This window comes from Halichoerus grypus, chromosome 15 (assembly GCF_964656455.1).
Source record: "Halichoerus grypus chromosome 15, mHalGry1.hap1.1, whole genome shotgun sequence".
Lineage (NCBI taxonomy): Eukaryota > Metazoa > Chordata > Mammalia > Carnivora > Phocidae > Halichoerus > Halichoerus grypus.
In genome coordinates, this window is record NC_135726.1 from 9,737,326 (window position 1) to 9,763,836 (window position 26,511).

General features: G+C 44.8%; 1 protein-coding gene and 1 non-coding gene across 2 annotated transcripts in view; one reads left to right on the forward strand and one right to left on the reverse strand.

Moving 5' to 3' along the window:
* Positions 1-26,511, reverse strand: part of VAT1L (vesicle amine transport 1 like) — a 138,873-nt gene that overhangs the window by 97,041 nt on the left and 15,321 nt on the right. Inside the window, exons 2-3 of the mRNA XM_036070070.2 lie at positions 18,884-19,013; positions 14,740-14,955 (exon numbers count right to left, since the gene is read on the reverse strand). Of these exons, the coding sequence (XP_035925963.1) occupies positions 14,740-14,955; positions 18,884-19,013 (346 nt within the window). The remainder of the gene's footprint in view (positions 1-14,739; positions 14,956-18,883; positions 19,014-26,511) is intronic.
* Positions 15,649-15,789, forward strand: LOC118521555 (small nucleolar RNA SNORA15). The gene has a single exon (XR_004910190.1). It is a non-coding gene; the product is annotated as a small nucleolar RNA SNORA15 (small nucleolar RNA).

The window sequence follows — 26,511 nt, forward strand, 5'->3', positions numbered from 1 at the left end:
CCTCATTCCCAAAGAGCTCCCGGCAAGAGTGAAGCTATTATTTCCCCAAGCACAGCACAAACTCTGAACATCTTCGTAAGCTCTTCTGATACATGAGAGGAAGAAATGTCACGTTTTGCAGTGGAAGGATCTATTCTGATTTAACTCTTTAACAAGTACTATTATGAAAGCAACACATGTTCATGCCCATGATAAAGAATAAAATTTGTAAAGTACAGGAAACCACAATGCCACATCCCAGGGATAAATACTCTATATAATCTGGCTTGTTTTGTGCCAGTAGTTTTGCAACACGGAGACATCAATATTTGACTGTCCACAGAATTGGAATCATACTGAATATACCACTGTGTACCCTGATTATTGTTTTCTTTCTAAGCTTATATTGTAAGCATTTTTGTGGGTCATGAAAAATTCTTTAACATCATCATTTTGAATGGCTGAGGAATCTTCTATTATGTAGATCTATTATAATTCCTTTTAACCAACCCCCGTCTTACAGGAAATGATAATGCCGTACTTTTATAAGCCATATTTCAGGGAACATCTTTGTACACAGATCTTTGACTGTAAGTTTCAAAAGGCAGAGACTAAGCCTATTTTATCTGCTGCTGTATATTTTGCATCTAGCACATTGTTGGGCAAAGTGTGGATGCTCAGTGTTTCAATACAGACTGGGTCCCTATTCGACGAACTCTGAATCTTTCTTTAGAAGATATTGCCAGTGGATAGGGTTGCATCATGTATTTTAAATGGCAACCCTACGAGTATGAAATTTCGAGGTCAAAAGGCTTAGCACAGTTCTAAAGAGAAGACTGGACAGCAAAGCAGGAATTCCAGACTCTATGATCCACAGTGATAAAATAGAGCCTGCCAAGGGCTGTTTCTGCTTTGAGGATACATTTTGGTTTTAGTAAATCAAACATGGTCACTGGTTTAATGACTTACAAGCTATATTAAGTAATGAAACTGTGCCTCCATGTGGTTCACAATTTGATGTAAACATACTCATTTATTAATTCTACATACTTAATAAATGTATCCTCCTCTGCATAATTAAAAATCTCATTATCATTACACAGATGCTGTCTGCCTGGAACAGGTGAAGTTCATCAGTTTAATTTGATCAAACAATTGCCAAGCGCCCACTCCATCCTGGATCCTGTGTTATGTGCTAGAAACACAGTGACGCCTAAGACCCACTCTGACCTCAAGAAGATCCATCTAGACAGGAAGACCCATGGACAGGTGTGGCATGCTAGTGCTTGGCATCTGGAGGTAGTTAATATGTATCTGTTGGATGGATGGATGGATGGATGGATCGATGGATGGATGGATTGGTGGGTGGAGTCTGGTGAAAGCAATATCAGTAAAACAATGTTGAAGGTACAGAGATGAGAGCGTGGGGAAGGCTTCCAAGAGGTAGTGACATTTAAATGATGAATGGGAATTTGCCAGGCAGAGGAATAAAGAGAACTAGCAAAGCCTGCCAGGTTGAAAAGTGTGTGGTTCCAAGGGGGAGATGGACAGACGGGCATGACCAGAGATACGAAGGTTGGTCGGGAGCGGGGGCTGGGGGCGATGATGGGGAGGGATGCTTGACTTAACCTTTGACTGATCATGAATGATTTGTTCAGATGGTTTGGGTTCTCCTCCAAAGCAGACCCTAACATGAAGATCTGTGTGCATGTAATTTATTTGGGACTCCCAAAGATGGGATGAAGAAGTCAGATGATGAAGTGCGGTAGAGAGGCAGGGGAGGGAGGGAAGCCTGTCAAATGGTTTACCCGGGTGAACAGTTGGACTCATCCCTGATGGGGACGTTTGAGAGACCGTGTGGATGGTGCTAATGCTCATTCTCCCACCAAGGGGGAGGAAGCTCAGGAATTTGTCCCCCAACCTCCTGGCTCATGTGCTGAGGGATGCTCCAGGGGCAGTTACTCCCACATGCAACCAGCCTGCCCACACAAGGGCCACGTTCAAACCAGAAAATGACCTCCATGAGTGCTGGCATGAACCGGGACTGCGCCTGGAGGCGGTGTGGGTGGGCGTCTGGGTGCCTGCCACGAAGCCTAGGGGGTAACGACTCTGATTAGGCAGGGAGAACAGTCCCCTTCCAATGACTTAGTGCCCGCAGCAATTCCTGCCTGGGGGGTTTGCTGCTTCCTGAAGCCCACAATGAGCTTTCTTTCTCGCTTTTCACATAATTGCCTCCTTGTCTCTGCTTAAATGTCACTCACTCAGTGAGGTCGTCTTTGAAGATTCAATCTGCATCTTTCTTCCTGTTTATTCTCAATGATGGCATCTTGATCCTTTCTTTACGTGTATGTTACATAGATACATAATATATACATATACACATATAAAGTATGCATATATATAGTTGTAGAGATACACATATGTAGAAAATATGTCTATATGTATATGTATTTGTGATCTGGCCTATCTCCCTTATGTGCCACTGCATTCTAGACAGCGAGCATGCTGCCTAGCACATAGTAGATGCTCAGTAAAGGTCTGCTGAGTGATTAGATAGGATCTACCACCTGCCTCATGTACTTTCTGGCAGAGGAAGCCTCCATCGTCCCCCTTCCTAGCCCCGGGCTTCGGATGCTGTCATCTTTCCATGCTGTGAGCCTGGGTGGTTGCAGGAAAACCCTGAGCAGCAGGGAGTGAGACTGGCCTGTGCTTGGCACCAGAAGGGGAGTCCAGGTCTTGGCATTGAACTCGTAGCCGCTTCTCACCCTGGGGATGGGCTCTAGAGAACAGGGCTCCTTTCAGTGCCTTTTCTTGAGGCTTAAAATATTTGCCCTCCTTAATGCATTCCTCACTGGATGTATCTCCTAATCACCTAAATCCAGGATTTCAGCCTCCCTAGTGTAATTAACTCCCTGGAAGGGTTAGAACTTTTTGTGGGAGAACGCGAGGGCCCCTGGGAAGTAAGGATTGCCAGATACAATCCATATTTGCTAAACCTGGCAACCCTACTAGGATTGACCTTCTGTCGGGGCTCTGGGGAAGCGGGGAGTAACGTGGCCACCCCTCCAAGCTGGGTGGCTCGGTGCATACACACCACCTTCCCCCATCCCCATGCTTCTCTCCTGCCCTCCCACTGCCACCTGGCTGCTCAGGTCAACATGACCCTGTAGGCCATCAGAAAAGACAGCTGGTAGCCTGGTAGCTTCGATGCTCCCAAAATAGGCAAGTAGGCAGAAGCCTCGACAGATGGGTAAACCTGTACCTGCTGTCACTTTCCTCGTTTCCTGGCCTTACAGTAGTGGTTTAAAACACACGCTTGGAGAAAGACCCATCTGAGTGTGAATTCTACCTCCATCTTTGCCAACCACGTGGCTTCGGATAACTGACTTCACTTCAGCAGCCTTGGTTTCCTAAATCTCAAAGTGTGTTGATGATAATAGTATATACCTCATAGGGTTGCTGTGAGCAGCAACAAAATAATGGGTGCAAGGCACTTGGCAGCATGCTTGTAAAAAAAAGTCAAGAAAAAAATATATTTCCATGCCTAGTTTTCCATATATATATATATATATATATAAATAATATAATACATAAAATTCATTAAAACTTGAGAAACCGGAATTTGGCAGTTAAAACATCATTCCCAACAGAACAATTAAAAATAGCTAAGTGGGTGTCATGTGGGGTCCTGCACTGACTCCTTGGTCTGCATCTGCTTTTACTAGCAGATGCTAAAACACGTACAAGAGCTTTATTCCATTACTGTTGTGTCTGAGGGAGGGCGTGACTTGGACACGTCACATTTACTGCCTGCTCACCTGGAGCTGCCATCTTGCTGAGGCTTCTCTCCCCTCCGGCTAACTGAGGGACCACAGCAGGAGCGGTGATGCAAATACAGGTGGGTCTGGAATCGAAGACTCGCAACTTCTGTGCCAAGGTAAACATACCTAGCCTGGACCCATACAGAGGATTGAAACGAATGCTAATGCATTCCCGACGTCTGTATTTCATGAGCCTTACACGTCACAGGGCGCTGCACACCACGACAGTGATGTCTGTTTCCTCCTAAACTTCTGTTCTAAGTAAGCGCTCCATACCACAGGTTCTCAAAGTTGCACTTGCATTGGAGTCTCTCGGGCGGCCTTGTTGAAATACAGATTGTGGGTCCCATCCCAGTTTCTGACTCGGTAGGAGGTCTGGGGTGAGGCCCAAGAACTGGCATTTCTAACAAGTTCCCAGGTGATGCTGATGGTCCAGGGAGCACACTTTGGAAACCAGTGAATCAACTCACTGAACACTCACATCAACACTTCATGATGAGGAGGAGGAAGCTGAGGTCCCAAGAGTTTAACTTGCCCAAATAAACAGAAATACACCTTTAGCCTTTATTTGAGCTTCTCTTCTTTAAGCCAATCCCAGAATAGCGTCACTTCTCTCTCCATGATGCTGCTGGCGAGGCCCACCACAGGGGCCTGAAGCCCAGGGCCCCGCTTACCCAGCTCTGGGCCATGTCATGAAGTTATTCCAGTGTGGTGGCTGGCATGAGGACGGGACCGAAGCACAGAGTCCTGGATACTGCCCTCACCTGAAGTATTCTCATGAGGGAAGTTGGAGAGAACACTCTGGAAAACAGCCATCTCTAAGTCTGTGTCCCTGGTCAGTCCCTGACCCCCTCAATCTGTTCACCCTCTGGCAACACAGGAGCTTCTGAAAATGTCAACCCTGAGTTAAATCTCCGTTCAAAACCCTCTGTGACTCCACGTGGCTTTCAGGGTAAGGACAGGGACAGAAGGGACAGAATTATCAACGTGACTGCTCTGTGCTCACTTATGTGCCACTCACTCACGGTCACTTCTTGCTCCTCTCATGCCAGATGCCGGTCAGCTCCATGCACGTGTATAGATTCCCTGTCATTGCCCATTCTTGTCACCTGTCCCTCCTCCACCATGCTTACCTCCCCGTCTCCTCCTCATTGGTAGATACCAGCTCTGAGTTTCATTCCGAAGCACAATATTCTCTGGTCCCCGGGAGCAGGTGCTGGAGTCCCGTGTTCCACAGTCACAGCCCTGTCCTGCCAGCAGGGATCCAGCGGCCTCTGGGGAATGTGCCTCATCTTCACGGGGCTACAGGCTTCGGGGTGTGGGTGGGAAGAAGGAAGAAAGGAGAAAAAAGAGAAAGAGAGGGAAGAAGAGAGACAGAAAGGCACCTAGAAAGAGAGAAGCAAGCGAGAGAGAGATACAGAGAAACAGAGAGACAAAGAGAAAGAGCCCAGGCAGAGAGAGATGAGAGAGAGAGGGGTGGGGGGCTATGACCAAGTGTGATGATGGTGGGCTGGGAAGGATGGGGGCAGGGTCAGAGAAGGACCCCTTGTGTAAGCAAAGGTATCCTGCTGCACAGTTGGGAAGCCCGAGTGCCTGTTGAACAGGGGTGAGGGGTGGACGGTGTTGAGCATCATGGAGTGAGCTGCAGGGGCCAGCCCGGGCGCTAGGGTACCAGACCCATGGCCGATACCCTGGTGGTGTCTGCGAGGACAGACGAGGCTGCTTCTTGCTAGGCTTCTCACTCTTTCCCAGCTGAACTGATTTTTCATCTTAATAAGGGCAATAATATTCTGAAAAGCAACTGTGGCCTTTTGGGCGTGTAGCTGGGGAAGTGGATGGGTCCCCAGGGCGCTATAAACTCAGCCAAGACTAGTTCATGTGTTTGGCGTTCTTGGCATGTGTCCAAGGGCTGGAACTATGGAGCTAGATTTTCCTTAAAGTCTAATTATGTCTTCTGTGTTTGAGGAAAGCGATGTTTGAAAGGGGGCTTGTGTGGTGATCCCACTAGTCCCCGGGAACATCGAGCAGCTGGCTGGCTGTCAGGGAAGATCCACTAAGGGAGCATCTTGAGATGGGCTTTAGCTTCCTGTTGCTCCAGGTTTCAACCAGCAGCCACCAGCTGATGGGTTCCTGGCCACTGGCTTCTGGCTGTAAATGCCAGAGGGCTCTTGAGTAATATTCTCTAATCAGATAATGATAATAATAACGTGATGGTAATAATAATACTAATCACAGCTGCTGACGGTTGAGTTTTCTGGGCACCAGACAGCGTACAAAGCCCATTACATAATGCTCTTTTAAAACGCCACATAAAAACAATGAGATAGGTATTATACCCATTTTTTAACAGATGAAGAAACAAGGTCCCAGGAAGTTAAAGTACTTGTTCAAGGTCTCTCACCTGGAAACCAGAGAAGCTAGGATGAAAACCAGCTCTGAATCTGGGATCTGGGCCTTTATGTTCCATAACTTCAGTGCTGCCTTTTTGGCCCCCTTCTTTCCTCTTTCCCTTTTTCTTCCTTCATTCTCTCTACAAATATCTTTCAACTGACACCACTGTGCTGGGTCCTGGCTCAGTGCTCAGGATACAGGGATAAAGAGGTCACACCATCCCTGCCTTCACCAACATGGCAGCCGGGGCTTACTTTCAACTGGATAGTTAATGTCAAGAGCAGTTCCAGGAGTGCTCAATCTTCCTAACTCCTTGATTAGTTGGCCATGTCAGCAGAAGATCCTCCCCTCCTCCTGAGGATCCTTCAGTTCCTGAGCAACCCCAGGTCATCCTCAGCTCCTGCGGGAAAAGCCCACCAACAAAACCCATGGAGTGGACTCCCATTTCAGCTCAGGGCTTCTCTCAGCATTGCTAACCTGTCAGCACCACCTCATACTTGAAAACATGGGCTCTGTATTCAAAGGGGCTGAGCTCACACGCCAGTTCCTCTTCTTCATAGCTGTGTGACCTGGAGCAAGTTACTTAACCTCTCTGTGTCTCCGTTTCTTTCTTACAATGGGGATGTGATAGTATCTGCCTCATAGGCAGTGGATGGAAATGACTGGGCTCCATCTCTTTAGCCCTTATCCCCTTGTGAACTGATACATTTATTCAACTACGATTGAATGAAGGAATTCCATCTCCGAAGCCAAATTTAACCTTTATAATATTTATGATAAAGATGGTTTCTTTGACCCAGTCATGATTTACTATAAAGGAGTTAAAAGCAACTAGAATAAAGATCAAATGAGGCTTTTGCAGACACAGACATAGCTTGGAAGAAGTGTTCCTACATATATTTTTTCTTAACCTAAAGCATATTGCTGACGTGAGGAATCCAAGCGCCACGTGCCGCCTCAGATGTTTCCAGAAGCAGGGAGGTGCGGCGTTGCTCCATGACATGTCACTGAAGCACCTTTGACATTTAGGAAGGTGAGGGCCTTCTCCTTGGGGTCATCAGAGAACAAGGAGCTAGCCATTCCAGAGTCCTCAAGCTGCACTTGGCTGCTGGAGCTGCCGTACCATTTAACCTCATTACTTCGATTATTCATGAAGGATATGACAGAGCCACTTTGTTCTTTTTAAATTTTCAGAGGCTTCGTTTCCTAGCGTTGTAGCCCCTGGGGAGCAGGGGGTCCTGCTCTAGTGAAGTCCTCCATGTCTGGGGTACAAGGTGGGGCAGGCAGAAGAAATGAGGGGAGGCACACACATTTCCGAGGCCGCTGCGGTGGTGTAGCACCAAGAGCACTGGATCGGGAGTTCCCGGCCCTGGATATTTGCGCTCAAATTTGATCCTTCCTGCTAATGAACATTGCAGCCTTGGAAACAATACTGAACGCATTAACCTGGAAAATTATAATTGCCAGATTCCACTGGGTGTCTATCCCGGGCCGAGCACTGCCCCAAGTTCACAAGTACCACCTAAGGCTGGCACTAATATCAGCCCATTTTACAGATGAGGAACTTGAGTCTTAGGGTGGTTGGGAAGGTGGGGCTGGGGTCTGACTCTAGAGCTCATGCTTCATCTCTTCACTGCCATGTGCCATCCAATGGGCTCCAATGGGGGAGAGCGGTTACAAGGGCTACGATGAGTTACGTTTTCAACGATTCAACTACATGGCTAGCGTTTGTTCGACATAAGTTGGTGTCTGTCTTTGTTTCCTTCCTGCCCTAAGGTCTCATGCATGTCATGCTACTTGGGTGCTGAGGAATACAGGCTGAACATAGCTGGACCATGGAATGATGGAGATGGTGATGGATGGGACAGCCACAGGGCCATGAAAAGGGCGCCTCATTCAATGAGTAATGCACACTGAATGCAGATTTAAAAAAACTCTGTAAAGAATACTCAGAATGTTGGATGGCATGAGCAAGATCATTGAGGACTGCTTAAGAGATTGAAATTTACAGGATCACCAGGAATGATTTTTATTTTCCCCTGGGTTTAACTCCATGACGGGGCTCTCCTTAGCTCAGCAAATAACTCTTCTAGAACATAGAAAAATGGCCTGCAACAGCTTTTTGATTCAGAGGTGTTTACTGCACTTATTAAGTAGCAAGGAACAGGCACAAAAAAGAATAAGACCCAGGTGCTCTGACAGAGGGGGCTTATAGGTTGGCGGAGGGGATAAGATGAGCAAACCAACAAATAATAATCATAATGATAACAGCTAACACTTTGTATCTGGTCCTATGTTAAGTGCTTCCTAAGCATCAACTCATTTGATATACACAGAAACCCTCTGCAGAGTAAATGTAATGTTAGTATTCCCATTATGTGAATGAGGGAACTGAGTAGCCTGCCTGAGGAGGTGGGCTTTAGTCCTAGACTGTCTACCTCCAGGGTCCATGCCTTCGGCATTGCCCTGGGGACAGCAGAGGGAGGAGGGGGGTGCCGCCCGGGGATGCAGGAGAGCCAGATGCCCTGTGTGTGGAGTAATGGAAATGTGATGCTGGGTGCTATAACAGATGATCCCTGGAATCTCAGGAATCAAGACAACAGGAGTTTCTTTTCTCCCCCTGCTCACATAAAGTCTACATGGCAATGGGGCAGGGACAGGACAGGGCCTGGAAAGACAGGTCCTGAGCGGGTCCTGAGCAGGTGGAGGGTCTGCCATCTTTAACGTACGCTCCCAGGTCAGCCTCGCCATCTGCCAGGAAAGGGGAAGACAGAGAGCATGGAGGGTCTCCCAGAAAGACGCAGGCGTGCAAGTGACATGCATCACATGGCGTCTGCCATGTCCCATTGGCTTGAGCTCAGGTGTGTGCCCCAGCAGGACACAGGGGCAGGGGCGGGGGAAGGTGGCTGGAAAATGCTGTTGGTGGCTGGGCAGCCAGCTCAGCCACACACCTGTGGGGGCTGCAAGTCCTTCCGTGTTACTGAAAGAAGAGGGATGGGGGGAGGTGGCCAGAGAGAAAGACAAGGTCCAGAAGATGAGGGCCATTTGTGCCAAGAGGCTCAGGAGACTGAACTTGATCCTACCAACAGTGGGAGTCTCCGTGCGTTATAAGCAAGGAGTGACAAGAGCAGACCGGTGTGCTGGCTGCAAGCACAGAGCTGACCTAAGAGGGGAGACTGCACGGAAGGGCAAGCATGTGCCCGCTGCAGCACAGGGGGTGAGAGAGGCAGGGGCCGTGAGAAAACCAGCAGGAGGTGGGGCAGGGAGAGGAGGGTGCATATAAGAAATGTCCTATTGTCTGCAATTCTTCATACCTTCCCCTGCCTCTATTTCTCATGAATGCCCTACCCTCCATCTCCACTCTTGTCCAGTGTGCCTACTTGTCATCCTGAGATCACAGTGCAATGCCACTTCCTTGGGGAAGCACCCCCCCAGCTTCACCCCCCTCCCCGCCTCTATCCCCGATCATTTCCCCTATTATAAGCACTATATCGGCTTGTACCTCCCTTTCAAGGGACTTGGCAAAGTTATTCATGTGATTATGTGAGTTCTCTGCCCACCTTTGATTAATAAGGCTTCTTGCTGAAAGGAGAAGATCTGATTTTTTTCTCTGTTGAATGCCTAGTGCCTAATCTGGGTTGGCCCCTATACCTCTGTGCTGAATGAGCAAATGAACGAAGGAATGAATCATAAGATATGGAAACTTATCACATGCAGGAGAAGGGCTCCCCACGACTCCTGGGTTGCTGGCTAGGTTGGAGGGGTAGATGCTGGTGCCTTTCGTGATCAATGATGATTTTGTTTTCAACAAAATATTCTCATGTAGTGATTCTGCAAGTGGTTATGTCCTTTCTGCTAAAACAGAATAACTATCTGATACATCCAAATCCTCCAACACACTGAGGCTCTGTCAGTTCAATGTTAACATGATGTATGGTCAGTCGGCCATTCAGAGAGGACCACATGAGGTGGGGGAGCCTCGGTATGCCCCCTCCAAAGATCCTGGCTCTCCCATCTGTGGCTGCTCCCTTACGGTGATTTGAATGGCACAGGGAAATGCCCCATCCATAATGAATAGAACTTAATAATTGAGTAGTAGCCATTTAGGTCTGTCTGAAAGTTGAGCTCTGCTTTCCTTTCCAAGATCTGTGGCCCATCGCAGGCTGCTCCTCTCTGTTCAGATGACATGAAAAACTGGAAAGCATCAAATGTCAGACACAGTAATGCTGCTGTGCAGGAACTGAGCACATCCCAACCGAGATGCTCCAAGTTGTAGCAGCTTGTTAAATGGGACAGGCAGCAAAATCCTCGTCGTGACTTCCTGACATGAGCCCCACTCGGTTGCTTATCTTGTAATTTTTCCTTTAAGAGATTGTAAGCCCATTTTCGACCAGATTCTAAAGATACGATCAGGGGCATCACCCTCTCAGGTCATCTGGGTCTGCTATTGTCAGGGGGGAAGTGTCTTCAAAGATGAGACAGAGCAGTGTAGACACTTGGGCAATTCCATTGAGAAAGTAACCTGCTCCGGATCGAATTATTTTCCTATGCAGTGCCCCACCCCTTAATCCGAGGTTGGTTTTTTTCCCACGATTTCAGCTACTCGTGGTCAACCTGGGTCCAGGTCCAGAAGCAGATGATCTTCCTTCTGACCATAGGTCAGAAGGTCAGTAATAGCCTAACGCTACATCCCAATGCCTATGTCATTCACCTCATTTCAGGCCATCATATAGGCATTTTATCATCTCACATCCTCACAAGAAGGGTGGGTACAATACAATAAGGTATTTTGAGAGAGAGACTACATTCATATAACTTGTATTACAATATACTGTTGCAGTTATTCTATTTATCACCATTGTTGTTCACCTCTTACTATGCCTAATTTATAAATTAAACTTTATCATAGGTGTGTACAGATAGGAAAAAACACGGTCTACATAGGGTTTAGTACATCTGCAGTTTTGCTGGGGGAGGGTCTTGGAATGTATCCCCCTTGGATAAGAAGGGATTGCTGTGCTGTATTAGTGTCCTTCAGAATTATAGCTTAGGCTGGCATTCCTTACATTCTGTCTGCAAATTCCCCAGCCTTTGATAAAAATCAGACAGAAGTCTTGGTGCCATTAGAACTGCAAACTTCATATTAACTCGAGTTAGGAAACTTTATCCTAATTAGGTTTTTTTGTTTTTTTAGAGAGGGGGAGAGGGTGGGGGGGATGGGCAGAGGGAGAGGGAGAGAGAGAGAATCTTAAGCAGGATCTACACCCAGTGCAGACCCCAACATGGGACTCGATCTCATGACCCTGAGATCATGACCCAAGCCAAAATCAAGAGTTGGAGGCTTAACCAACTGAGCCCCCCAGATGCCCCCATCCTAATTAGGTTTAATCTTTGTCATCTCATCAACATCAAGTGAGAAAACATGTACCTGGACCACAGCTCTTGGCTCTACAGTTAACACTGGGTAGAGGTTGAACAAATATTTGTCAAACAAATGAATAAATGAAGGAATGAATGATTTGGGTTCTCCCAACATTCCGGGTTGTTGAATGGAGAGAATAGGTTTTGGAATTAGCCAGATTTGGGTGTGAACCCTAGTTCTGCTGCTTGCTACTTATATTTTTTTCAGGCCCCTGTGGGCCCTCCGCAGTGAGAAGGGAGGCAGCCCAGAGAATCTGGCTGTATTCGTTTCCTATTGTTGCTGCAATGAGAGCTAACCACAAATCACCACAAATAGTGGCTCCAAAAACAGAACAAAACAAAACAAACCCAACCCAGTTGTATATATTTTGTTCTGGAGATCGCAAGTCCAAAATGGATTTCACTAGGCTAAAATCAAAGTGTTAGTGGGGCTTTGTCTGTTCTGGAAGCTCCAGGGGGAGAGCCCATTTCACTGTCTTTTCCAGCATCCAGACACTGCCCACATGCCTTGGCTTGTGGTCTCTTCCACCATCAGCAAAGCCAGCAGTACAACATCTTTAAATCTCTTTCTGACTCTTCTACCCCCTTTTCCATCTGTAAAGACCCTTGTGATGACATTGGGCACCCCTGGATCATCCAGTCTGATCTATCCGTCTGAAGGTCTTTACCTTAATCACATCACAAAATTCTTTCGCCAGGCAAGGTAAACTACTCACAGGTGCCAGGGATGAGGACATGGATGTCAGCGGGAGGTCATAATCCTGCTACCACAGCAATCACGAGCCAGAGGCCGCACTTAGCAGATTTGTTCAACAGTGGCGGGTGGGAAGCACCTTCATTCCTCCTCAGCGTACCCCAGATAGCGCCTAAAAAGCACTCCCTAGGGAGTCCCCCGCACCATGAGAGCAGCGTCTGCTTGTTTCCTTGGGAGGAATCGAGCTCTGCCTGGGGGTGTCTCACTGCTCTTTCCACTGTGGGGCAATGGAATGGTCTGGGCTCTCCCTAGGACTCCTTGATTTTTGTAAAATAGCATTAGCTCCACCCAGCTTGGTTGAGTATTCACCCACATGGATGTGCACTTGGCTAAAAATCTTTCCTCTAATGGCCACCTTGAACTCAGTGTTGCACACCACCAATCAAATCTTGGTTGGGAGAAACACCATTCGAGGAGACCCACCTGAGAGTTGGGCCGTCCAATGACACCTTTAAACTCTCCGTAGGTTAAACCAGACCACATCCTTTTGGCCCCAGGATATCTGCTTTCACTAAGTGTTGCTTTACTTTGGTGCTATTAGATGACATTCGGGGCACACCATAAGAAAAAGCATCACGGAAATAGTTGCATTTATTATAACATTTTGTGGAGGATGGTTTATTGCATGTTGGCCTACATTTCCTATGAGGAACAACAGAGAAATATTTCCAGTCTCCGAACCCAGGACTAGCTATGGTTTCCCCCGCTAACTGTTTTGTTTTCCTCAAACGAACACCACCTCCTGTGGCTGGTTGTTTTTCCCTCTTTGCGCTCACCATTAGGAAGAATCTGCAGCAAAGCTTTAGGACATGAGTCTGCATTTATCGGCACCCACTTCTCTTCCAACCTCATTGTCCCTTCCCCGTTTGCCTTCATCTGTTTCACATTTTGGATCTTATTGTTTTAGTGTCTAGAAGCCCAGAATAAGGCATGCTAAAAACTTTTTTTTATCTCCCAAGATTTTCTTCCCTTTTGTGAGACACATGCCCCTGATACATTCCTCTTTGTTCCAGGAACAAACTCAAAATAAAAAAATAAAAAAATAAAACACACACACACATGAAAGGAAACCTCATCAGTGCCAGTGTTGAAACACTGGTCCCCAGCAGAACTGGGTTCAGCACCACTGTAGAGACTGGAGCTTATGCTGACAATACGGAAACAAGTCTCCTGCACTTCATATGCTGAGCACACGGAGACCATAAATGCCAACATTCTAGATGGCTTGCTTGCTGCTAGTAGATTCACTGGCACTAAAATCCATTTCTTTTCTAAGGATGTTTAGCTTTTATTATATCTTTACTCATGGTCAGAAGACATCAGCACATTTGCTAATGAGATGGAAGGTATTCCTCATAAAGAAACGCGCTTTACACCAGGTAGGGTTTTGATGGCCATAGAAAGCCAAGATAAGAAAAAAATTAATGTTGGCCGAACTTCCAGTGAAAACACCTTTGAGATAGACCCAAACATACGAGTTCATTTCTGAGCTCATCAAACCACAGAACCCCAGTACTGAGAGCAAGTCCTACTAAAGGCTGTATTATGAACTTCTCTTTTTAATCTCTAACCCATAGAATCCAGAACATAGTATGTGTTCAGTAAATACTTGTTGAATGAATGAGTCATACCTCTCGTGCTCAGAAAGACTCAAGTTCTACTTGGACCCCCATAGATCGTGATGGAAACACATTCCTTGCTGTGTGGCGGGTGTGCAGTAGGGACTGACTGACTGGCACTGAGACGTATCCAAACCATAGAAGAAATTTCTGCCATTCCTGAACTGCAAGGCAGCAATTTTGTATTTCCATTACTTCTCCCCTTATCAAAGACACACCTGACAGGTGATATTAGCATGTCCAAAGATTCTCACAGATATTCTTAGGTTTATGCCTAATTACCAGGGTGCTAATACAATCTCCATTCACCTCTCCCACTCAAGAAAATATATCAGAACACAAACGAATAAGGATGTCATGAATATGGGAACAACGTAGAATCCATGGCAATTTATCGAAGAAGTAAGTCATCCACCATTTTGGTGTTTCAGATAATAGTAGTAGTACGTGACTAGTGAGGCATTGCACAATGATTGACACAACGGTCCAATGTGATACCAAGACTGAAACCATCTCTGAGACCCACTGAGTGCTAACATGCCATCTTGGAGACCTCTCAGACTCCAGAGGCTCATCCTACCCCCAACACCGTCATCTGTCTGAGCTCTGCCACGCACGTGAGCTTCATCCAGAACCGCAGAGATCATCGCTACTAATGGACGTAGCTCACATGGGAATCTCACTGTCAACTGGGGATCCGTCCACTTTCACCATTATGATTTTAAGGAAGAGGACGCACAACCAACCAACTTACCACGCCGCCGCCAGCAGAGTGCACGAGCACGGACATTCCTTCTCGGAGGTTGGCAACTTCGAAGAGCATCATATAGGCTGTGACGAAGTTCATGGGGAATGCAGCAGCCTCTGAGAAGCTCATGTCATCTGGGATCTTGTAGACAAATTCCACCGGCGTGCAGACCACCTCTGCCCAGGCGTTGTAATTGACAAATGCCATGACACGGTCCCCGATCTGGGAATGGGGAGGCACAGGGTTAATGGAAGCTTCTTACTGTTTTTTGAAAGATTTCTCAAATCCTCTTGAGAACCTAGGGGAAATTACAGATTCCTTCCCAGAAAAAAAAAAAAAAAAAGCAACCAAACCCTCAAATATGCTCACTCTCACCTGCCTGCCAATTCCAAGGCACTCGTGGATGCTCTGAAGCCCATCTATGAAAACTTGCTGGGGGCCATGAAAGCCAGGTTCTCTACCCCTCTTCCCAAGCATAAATGTACAATGTCGTCACATCACACACCGTGGCATGTTAGTGTCAGAAGCTCATTTTACCGACTCAACCTCTCAGCTCCTCTCTGTTTTGGAGTTGAGGAGAACTACGCCATAAGGAAATTTAAATGGGCAGAGCTGGGAGTAAACTACTCTCACTTGTTTTCTGCCACTCCATAGGGATTCTCTGCCAGGCTAGTTGACTGGGGCATTTGCATCAAAGGTTAGCACTGGATTACTGATCACAGTAGTCGTGAGATGTGGTGCATCCGAAGAGCTGTGTAAATCTAAGTGCAGGAGACTGAACGAGAACAACCAGACTTAGAGCAAAACAGGAGGGGCCATGGGCTGTGACAAACAACTAGTCCTTTTTTGGACATGTATTATACGGTAGGCATTGTCCTAAGGACGTCACCTAATCTTTACAAAACCCCTATGAAGGCATGGCTGAATACTGTGTTCTTTTTATCAATTGTTTACATAGCCAGACATCATGAAAAAAAAGCATTCTTACCTTTAAAGTGGTTATGATAGAGTGCCAAGTTTTTTCATAGCACATCATTAGTAAAGGGAAATACAAATAAGTGAACTGATAGTAATAGCTTGTATGAGCTGCCAAGTGCTGGTGAAGTTGAACCACTCTACTGTTTGATGTTAGTTGCTTGGACTATGACTTTCAAACACAATATTCAAATTGCTGTGGTCAGAGTGAATTTTTAATAAATAAATGGCTTTCATATGCATGTGCTTTAGTTTTACATATTTATAACTGAGTCTCCTGTGTTATTTTCTCTGTAGCTTACTCAACAAAAAACAACAAAAGCCTCCTATGAGATGGGTCCATAAGAGCTCACATTACAGATGAATGGTTATAGATTTTACAGACATTGAAATTGAGGCCAAGAGAGATGAAAGCACATGCCCAAGGTCATGTAGCTAGGGAGTAGCTGAGCCAGGATTTGAGTCTCACAAGGCTGACTCCAGATACAAATGATTAATTCATCACACCTGGGGTAAGCGCTACAAAGAAGACAGAGTTCTCAAAGGGTGTACACCAGGGGGACCGACCACCTCTGGGAATATTAGTGTAACTCTTTACGTTTCTTCTGCTGTAAAATGAGTATATTAGGAAACGGTCCTTACGGAAATGAAGTAACACAATATGCACGCAGCGTACTTGGTGTGATGCATATAAGGTGAAGAAAGAACAACCAGTGTTAACTCTTAAAAAGAACAGACTGGTTTCTGGTCTCATGGAACTCACAGCTCAGTGATCACGTGCTAAACACAGACCCACTGTATCTAACGAAGCAGAAGGAACAGCTGTCTAATGAAGGAACCGATGGAAAGGAGAGGCTGTCCCATCAGCAGTGAGTGTCCTAATCCCTGGAAGGGCTGAAGACCAACTGATGAATGTTGGGAATTATCATCTTAAATGCAACCACTTGGACCAGAGGATAACCAAGGTCTAACACCGGCATCCTCTTTTGCACAAAATCGTGCAAACCCAAAGATACATAGTACCACGGAGTAGCTGATGGCTTCAAGTGTCAACACAGAGGGCAGTGAGGAGGAGTTCAACCACCTCGACAGTGACAGTCCCCGCCATCCCAGCAGGGCTGACCGCTCTAGGGCTCTCCTTCAACTTTGCACCATCACTTCCTTATAAAAATGGCACGAGTGGCTTAGCCGTCACATCAGCCCTAGCCTGAGTCCAGAGGTAGGCAGCTTTTTTTTTTTTTTTTTTAAATATCCAGTTCACCTCATTATTTGATTTTGTTAATAAAAAAAAAATTAGTCCTGGGCGACTGAGCCCCAATTATTCCTATACTGCTGTGCCTCTGGAGACAACTTTTCAAGCCTCCCTTGCAATGCATCAAACCAGGGGAGCTATTCAGTGTGCTGCCCCGTGATACTCCATCTCCGACATGGTTGGAAACCTTAAGTCAAAATTTTAGGGGGAATATTAGTATTGGTTTTCCCCCAAGTCACACCCAGATTGGAAACCTGTAGGTGGCTTCTTTCATTTGTTTGTGCAGCTGAAAGTTACTGGAGGGGAGTGGAGGTGAAGGGTAGGATTGACAATAAGTAAGCCAGGCCTAAGCAGCAGAAGAGAGATCACATATAAGGGAAAAAATATATAATCAAGCATTGTATGTCCTCCTTCTAAACCAGGGCCAACGACATCCCTATCTACTGTTATATTCTAAAATAATGGATTACTTATGCAAGGCTCAGGATTAATAGCGATAGGAGTATCATCTTTTCCTTTAGGACCAGGTAGAGGAACAGATATATTTCTCATATGCAGCACTTTCAGGGAGAGATGGTGCTGCCTCTGGTTATATTGCTTACCTGGGAACAGAAATGCAAAGTCATATGAAAGAAAGGAAAAAGTGCATTTACTTCTTTCTTAACACTTTACTGCTGTATTATCTGGAAACCAGTGACAAAAAGACTGATGTGTGGGATGAGATTTTCAGACATTCATCCCAGGGAATTTGGAACATATTGATATTTTCAGAGTGTATTGAGGCTCAAATGCACTGAGCCTGAGCAGCAGGCTCCAGTTCAATGCCAAGGTCATTTTGGCATTGCATTTATAGGATTTTCCATTCTGCATTTAGCTCTGCAGCATTTACGGGTTGGGAGCAGGGGTGAAGATCTGATGACTTGAATCCATGTTCATCTACCTTTCTGGCCTCCCCGGAAACAACTGTACTCTTCTGAACTTCATCTTCAAAGGGAAAATAACAATCTTTACCTAACAGCGTTGTGGCAAGGCTGAAGAAGGATGACTTGCCATGTTTCTGGTTATGGTGGATTCTCAAATGTTAGCTCTGTTCATTTCTCCCTGGGGAACCACTTAAGTTATGAGCAAGAGCTCTTGTACCTGATTGGTACTGGTTTTTCTCACTCCAAACTGCTGCAATTTTGTGTGATTGATTTGCCCACAGTTTTTAGAGACTGGATTCTATTTGATTTGCATTACAGTGGTAGGAAGGGTCATATATCTTTTCATCGATTAAAAATTTTTTATTATGGAGAATTTCAAACACATACAAAATAGTCAGAAACATATAATAACCCTTTTTATCCATTGCCCTCTTCCCAAAGCAATCAACCCATGGCCAATTCTGTTTCATTGGCAGGTACCTCTACCCTGTGCCTTTAAAATCATCATTCAAAAATGTCACTTTCCCAGTGTCTGAAAGAATCATTTATAAATGATTACTTAAATGCGTCAGTTAAGTAGATATTTAAGGGAACCAAATTATGAAATACAGAGGATATTTCTCCCCAACCTCTATGTTTTATAGTTGGTTTTTGAGCCTGAGGTGGTGGGAAAATGGGAGCCATGGGGAGGGTAAGGGGGTATGCACACCTAGTTAATCCAGATATTCTTGTTAACAGCTGTATTACATGAACAAAAGGAAAGACAAATTTTTCCCTGGCCACTTCACCAGCCTGTTCCCAGGAGCAACCAAGATGGTACACGAGAAAGGCATGAGGCATGTGGAAAATCCTATCATTTATAAATGTGTTAATAAAACCTACCAATAAGATGACAATAACAACACACACCATAGATTCAAAACATTTTTTTCATTATCTTTTATATCTCAACAGATTCCAAATAGATATTACTTTTTTCCATCATTAGTCAACACATTACCTCGTATCCTTTCACGCTGTCCCCCAGAGCTTCAACAATCCCAGAACACTCAAATCCTGGCACCAGGGGAGTCTTGGGAGGGTTGTCGATGTTCCCCTGTCGCACCATCAAGTCAATGAAGTTTAAACCACTGTGAATGGCAAATGTGAAAAGAGAGACATTCAAAATGGAATCCAAGAGAACACACTTGGCTTGACTTTTCCTCCATCCCCTTCTTGGCCCTCTCTCCCTTCCCCCATTCCTCTCTCTTGTCTTTTTTTTTTTTTTTTCTTTCTTGCAAAATAGGCCTAAGAGCAGTCACTTGACTGGATGTCACTAATAAAGCAAAAACAATTATCTCTACAGACAAGGAATGCTTCCCTGGCAGTTAGAATAGCCACTGCAGATGTTGCCCTCTGATTTAAAAGACAGCCCCTTTGTCCTCTCTCAGAGCCTGCTTACTCCTACTCTAACAACATGTATTGGCTGGCCTGGTCATTAGCCATGCTAGCACTTCCTTAAGGGTAAAGAATATACTAGGAAGAAGTTATAAGAAGACTCATGGAAAGCAGCCAGACACAATGGCCATCAGCCAATCTATGAGAAAGAGAGAGAGAGAAAAGGCAAATTTAAAAGGTCTCAAAACAACTGTCACTGATCAGTCAGCACACAAATTCCTCCCAGCACTGTGCCATACACAGTGAATATGAGCGAATATGAGCCATCAAGGGACTACATTACATCCAACTGGGGGACTTCACTAGAAGTGAGATCAAACAGATGAACCAATGGATTAATACTGCAGGGTTTGTTTCAAAAATCTTAGTTCTCTCTGGATGAGAAAAGGGACTAGGTTTTTTCTATTAACATATTTATTTTGAAATAGGAAAGTTATTAAAATGTATTAAGCCATCACCTTGGAAAACCATATACTTGATTTTAATGATAACATCAATGCTCCAAACTGTTGTTTTCTTTTTTTTTTTTAAAGATTTTATTTATTTATTTGAGAGAGAGAATGAGATAGAGAGAGAGAGCATGAGAGGAGGGAGGGTCAGAGGGAGAAGCAGACTCCCTGCTGAGCAGGGAGCCCGATGCGGGACTCGATCCTGGGACTCCAGGATCATGACCTGAGCTGAAGGCAGTCGCCTAACCAACTGAGCCACCCAGGCGCCCCACTGTTGTTTTCTTTTTAAGAGCTAGTCTTGGAAACCGCTTTGAACACTCATTTTCTAATCAAATGAGAAAACACATCCCACTGAACACGTATTTTTTTCGCAGGATGCTCTAATGTACTTCCTGTTTTCATAAGCCGCCATTCTAAGAAAGACTCGGGTTATAGGAACCAAACTCCTTGGTCTGGCCCAAGGTCCATTAGTGTATGGCCACAGCTTCTTTTCCAATCAAGATGACTCAAACTACTTTTAAAACACAACTTGCCCATTCCTTCCTCGGCCTCTTTGGAGCCTAGGAAACATCAAATTCTACTTAGATCTCCTGGTCATCAGTCTCCCCCATAGAGAATGGGTAATGATGAGGAGGATGACTTCCTTGAAAGGTGGGTTCATGGGTGGCCACCTTCTCAAGGTTTTCCTGGTCACACATCAGGCAAGTTTCACAGTTGCCCCAGCTGAACTATCTCTAATGCATGTCGTCCTCGAAGGCAGCTGCATGCCTCTTATTTCTTTGCTTCCAGAGTGCCTGGCATGCATCAGGCCCACAGCAACATAGTAGGTACTCAAGTAACATCTGCTGAATGAAGCAATATATTCATGAGTATTCAAACATAGGTGCTGCCAGTGTGAGTACTAACTCCTTTCAAAAAGTGGCCACGGGATGCTCAGAGGAATGGACACATTTCGGAAATGTGCTCGTAGACTTCCAGAGATCCTACGCTTTAATGGTGAACAGTTCATAGGGTCACTGATCAACCAAATTGTTCTCCAATAGCACGGCCAGTTTCTTAAGAGCTTGGAGAGGCCTGGGCACCAGTCCCAATTCCACCACCTTCACTCGCGTCACCTTGGACCAGTTCCTTAGCCTCTGTGAGCCACCATTTCCTGGTTGGTAGTACTTGTCTCACAGGGGTGTCAGGAAAATGAATGACAGGTAAACACCTAAGCAGGATGCCAGCTACATAGTAAGTATCCAATAAACGCTAGCATTTAAATGTGCATCTTCTCTTAAGAAAGCAGAAGTACGTGATACATTTTAGGAAGACTCCCATTAAACAAGAGTTAAAAACAGTTTCAGAGCTGCGATGGAAAAATTTGGCTACCCACAAGCTTTGCTTGTGTGAAACAGTCCATTTTCCAATACAACCAAATAAATAAAGCATCACCACATAACAATAAAAGGAATTTCTATGTCCCAAATCAAGCACTCCATCTCTTGCTGCATGCATATTTTAGCTCACTGTGTTTTCCTTTGCGTGAAAACCTATGATTTCCCAAGACCCTGATGGAGAAATGCCAGAAGAAATTACTTGACAGTTCTGTAAACATGCTAACCCCCTGGAGAAGGTTTCATCCTAGACGCTTGTTATGCTGTTCAATCAGGCTACCTTGGACCCCCATCCAGCATGAAGTGAGCACGCTGATTGTAAACCGAGAGCCAGCTACTCAAATCCATTGAGAAAGGCTTAGTAAGACTGACTTTATAAAAGCCCATAGCATCCCATCCATTTCCACAGTGAGGCAAGCGGCAATTCTACTAGGGTCATGGAGAACGCCACCCATCTTCAGGAAAGAAATGTGAGTGGGTATATTCCAGGGGATGGGGGATGGGTCAGCGTTCATCTCCACACAGAGAGGTGGTGAACAGTTGTTAATGGAGTACCTTTACATGTTGTACCAGACCTAGTTCAAGGGCCTGCCCATGCACCTGCTCCTGAGATGGATACAGCTAGCATTTACTGAGGGTTCAGTTTCTGGCAGGAACTGTGCTAAGTGCTTTACTTCATTATTTAAGACTCAACAATACTCCTATGGGGTACGAATTATCACACCCATTTTTCAGATGAGAAAACTGAGACTGAGCAAGAGTAAGTAACTTGCTGAAGGTCTCATCTTTAGAAACTGTCAAAGTCAGGATTTGAATGCAAGCGAAGTCTAGAACTTGAACCCTTTACAAAGAATGCCTCTTTATGGGAACTTCACCCATAGCCCTGGCTGAAGCAACATGTCCAAGGGGCCATGTTTATAACTTATCTCTTTGACAGTTGATTGCACCAGTGGTGGGCCCATTGTTGGAGGAGTGGCCATTCCTAACCTAAGCAGGAATCCATTGCTTCATATGAAATAAATAAGCTGATCTAAGAACTGAGTGTTCTCTCAAAAACTCTGTATTAGGAAACATGCAGCAAGAAAACAACTTATCGTCAGAAAGGACATCAAAAGATAAAACTGAGCTAGAGGGACCTATTGACCTGCACTCTGGGGAAGCAGAAGTGAAAAAGCCAGTAAGTAGGGAGAAGCCTGGGTGGCTCAGTCGGTTGAGCGTCTGCCTTCAGCTCAGGTCATGATCCCAGGGTTCTGGGATCGAGTTCTGCATCAAGCTCCTTGCTCAGTGGGGAACCTGCTTCTCCCTCTGCCTGCTGCTCCCCCTGCTTGTGTGCACTCAATCTCTCTCGCTCTCTCTCTCTCTCTCTAACAAATAAAATAAAAAGCCAGCAGGTAGGGAAATTAAAAGAAAAAGATGAAGAGCAGCAGAAGCAACTCAGCAGCCTGCCCCAGGGTGGGCTATACAAACTTTGTTGCTGGGTTGCCAAGAATGCAAAGGTCCAGTCTCCATACTTGGTGCAGCCCAGGCCCAGTGTGCCTCCTGCCCTCTGATTTCCAAGAATTCTTTTGCTACTCCACACCAGTCTTTAGAACAGAACCTCTTTGTTTGGGTTACATGTGTGGTCCCTGTCTCATGAAACCAAAAGACACAAAGTAAAACAAATACCATAATCAATAACCCTAAATCATCCACTGGACAGATATTATTGACCTCATTTTTATTTTAAAACAAAACCAGTAACACTGTGCAGAGATAATTATTTGCCCAAGGCCACACAGACAGTGAAGAGTGAAGCCATGGACTTAAACGGGGGTCCAACACTGTTCTTTTGCCAAACTCTACACCTTCTTAATCATAGTTTCCAGTATTCTCTAAGATAATCTGATTTTTACTTAGACATTGTTTGAGGATGGCAAGGACTATTTTCTTGACCCGGGCTCACATAGAGGGTAATCTTCAGATTTCTCTCTTACCTAATATTTATTTATATGGCTCTTAAACATTTAAGATTGTTGCAAAAAAATAAAATAAAATAGTGCTGGAAAATGCTTAATAAAATGTTCTGCTAGGTAATCTTTTCTCACAGATTAGTATAATTTTAATAAAGAAGACCTTGATTTGTTCCTCCCATACTATCACTCAAAGCCTATGTTTAAAGAGTTATTACCAAGACATTGCAGCCTGAAGGAATGAAGACAGGTTTGACAAAGGGACCCCCAAAACCTCAAGGCAAAGGATGAGAGATGTGATAGAAGACACAGGGAAATGTGGTGATAGTCCCTTTACAAAATAAAACTGTTACATCACAGGATGGTGAAGTTTGCAATGTGCTTTCACACACATCTCATGAAGCCTTGTATCAATCCCAGAAAGGCAACAAGTGCAGATGTTATTATTCCCATTAAATAGATGTGAATAAAGAGACTCCTTAGATAAGAAACCTGACTTGTCAAAGACAACACAATTAGCACATGGCAGAGCTGGGACTTGAATCAAGGTCTTTAAACTCCTTGATTATTGTGTATCCTGTGACACCATGAACTCTTAGATATAAGTAGATATGGCCATCTGTGCATGGTGGGGCCTTGGCTGAGTCTCCGAAGCCCTCCCCAGGTGTCTTCCACATTGTTCACTTGGCTCTCCTTCGTCCTGCATGCTCTCCTTAAGATATTATCAAATCAAAGCTTAGGTAAATGGGGGGGGGGGGGGCGGTGACTGGGTGGCTCAGTTGGTTAAGCATCTGCCTCTGGCTCAGGTCATGATCCCAGTCAGGGATCGAGCCAGGGTCCTGGGATCAAGCCCCATGTCAGACTCCCTGCTCAGTGGGGAGCCTGCTTCTCTGCTTCTCCCTCTGCCTCTGCCCTCCACCCCTGTGCTTACTCTCTCTCTCTCTCTCACGTAAATAAATTTTAAAAATCTTAAAAAAAAAAAAAAGCTTAGGTAAATAGGAAGGGATGCTTGGTGGTCTTAGAAAAAGACACTGATTTGGGGTGCTTAGATTCTATTTAGAAGGAAGGCAAGCTAGCCATGGCCTCTATACTTTATTTTCTGTTATCTACTAAGTGATGGATGCCAACCCTGTAATGTCTCATGAGAGATGTTTAGCTGTCTTCATTTTATGTTCTGCTAGACTCAAGCATGGACCATTTCAATCTCAATTTTGTGCACGAGGAAGGTGAGGCCTGGAGAAGATGAAGTACCTTGTCCGAGGTCATATAGCAGGTGACAACTGGGATACGAGCCCTTTTCATAGGAGTTCCAAGCTTGTGCTTCTGACTACTAGGACTGTCATTCTGTTAACTATACATCATGGTGGACTATGTATTCTTGTCCTCAAAGCTCCTGGTCTGGAAGCTGTCCATTTCTTTTGGATATGCTAATAATATTGAAGAAGACATAAATGATTTGTTATAGGACACCGCTAAGTGGATGACGGAAGAATCAGCTAGTTTATTAATTTTCCAATTTGAAATAAAACTGGCCCAAAGAAGTTTAGCCAAAAAGAGGGAAGTAGATATGGGGAGGCTCCCCTGTCTTTTATTCTCTAGGTGAAAGGAAGGGAGAGGGGTTGCTTATATGAAAGGATTGTAGATCTCTTGCCTCTTAGTTCCTTCCCCTGGTTGTCAGTACCCTCGGCATTGGCCATGGGAATCCAAACATCATCAGACCACCACATAGAGAACAGTGTGATGAAAATCTTCCTCTTCCAGCAGCTTACTTCTGTTGACGCCAATCAGTAGAACCCCGTCATATATTCTGATCTCACACTCAATAGAAATCCCAAGTATTGCCTCATCATTGGTTCAATTAAGAGACTGATGGCCAGTCCTCCTTCAGAAACCTATTATTTTACCTATGAGGGAATATTGTTGAACATATCATTTGTTACAATATACATTTGTTTCTTCATGAAGACAGAGTAATTTTCCCTCATATCTCAGCGCAAGGACTGATTTGTATTGATCTTACAATCCCAGCAGCTTATAAACTAATTATATTCCTTTCTTTGCATTGGCTAGTAGGAAGCTCCAAGCCAAATTTGCAGCACTCCCCCCGCCCCCACCCAACTGCAGGGTTTTGTGGTCTTCATTCTCTCTGCCATCCTAACACTCAACTTTATCTTAACTTTCTGAATGCTTTGGAGTTTCCATTAAAAAAAAAAAATCTTAAACTCTTTATAATGCATCTCAAACTTTGTATCAGAATTCTCTGAAGGGCTTGTTAAAAGCAGATTGCCAGGCCTTATTGCTGAGTTTCTGACTCAGCAGGTCTGTGGTGAGGTCCAAAACTGCATTTCTAGCAAGTTTCCAGATGATGCCGCTGCTCCTGGTCTGGGGACCACTTAGGGACTGGCTGCTGTATCCTTTCTTTTTAAGCTACTTCAAGTCCTTTTTGGAATGAGGCAAGGTAAAAATTAATAGACGATGATTAAATAGATAAGAAAATGGAAAGGTCTCTCACTGTCCTCTAGGGCACTTGAATTTTTTGATCCTGGTCCAAAGGATTATACGTATCCTCGTGAAATGTGGTCTTACTAGATTAGCTTCATCTTGCCAATTTGTCTGGCTCTTTTTTGGATCCTAATTCTTTCATCCAAAAAATTGGCTCTTCCTCCTGAATTTGTATCCTCTGAAAATGTGGTTATCACACCACTTACTACTATACCCAGACTGCTGATAAAAATAGAAGTTGTCACATTCTTGGTGACTTGGGGTATTTGTGAAGATCATGAAAGATGTCATGGGAGGGAATCTAAAACATAGGACTAGCTGACATGTTTTAAGTTTCTTGAAATCATGAGCTCCTGCAGTTCTCTGAAACATGTCCAAGACCCTCTGAATTCATTCAGTGAGTGTAACAAGTACTCACTCAGTAAGACCATGTTCTTTCATAGGGCTTTGTGACAATTAGAGGCCCCCTCACCAAGAAACTGGCAGATATGCAGAAACCCCCATTCTAATTTCTCTGATGATGGGACATGGGGACAAAGGGAATTATTTGTGGCTAGATAACATTTAGGGGATACTTACTACGTAGCAGGCATGGCATTAAGTGTTTCAGAAGCATAATTTTTACAATGATAACAATGCTCGAGGATAAATCATATTACCACATTTTACAGGAACAAAACCCAGGCATATTGAGGTTCCCGAAGCCAAGGTGCAAAAGCAAATAATGTGAGTCCAGAGGCTGTGCTTTTGACTACTGTGCTTTGCTTTTGAGAGACCATCACTCAGTTTTCCCAGTTACAGAGAGAGGGCTTCTTGACTCATCTGTCCCATTGAGCACTTCCTACATACTAAGTGTATACTAAAGATTGGATATCCAAAGTGATCAGGGGGCCCTGAAATTATAAATGCTGATTA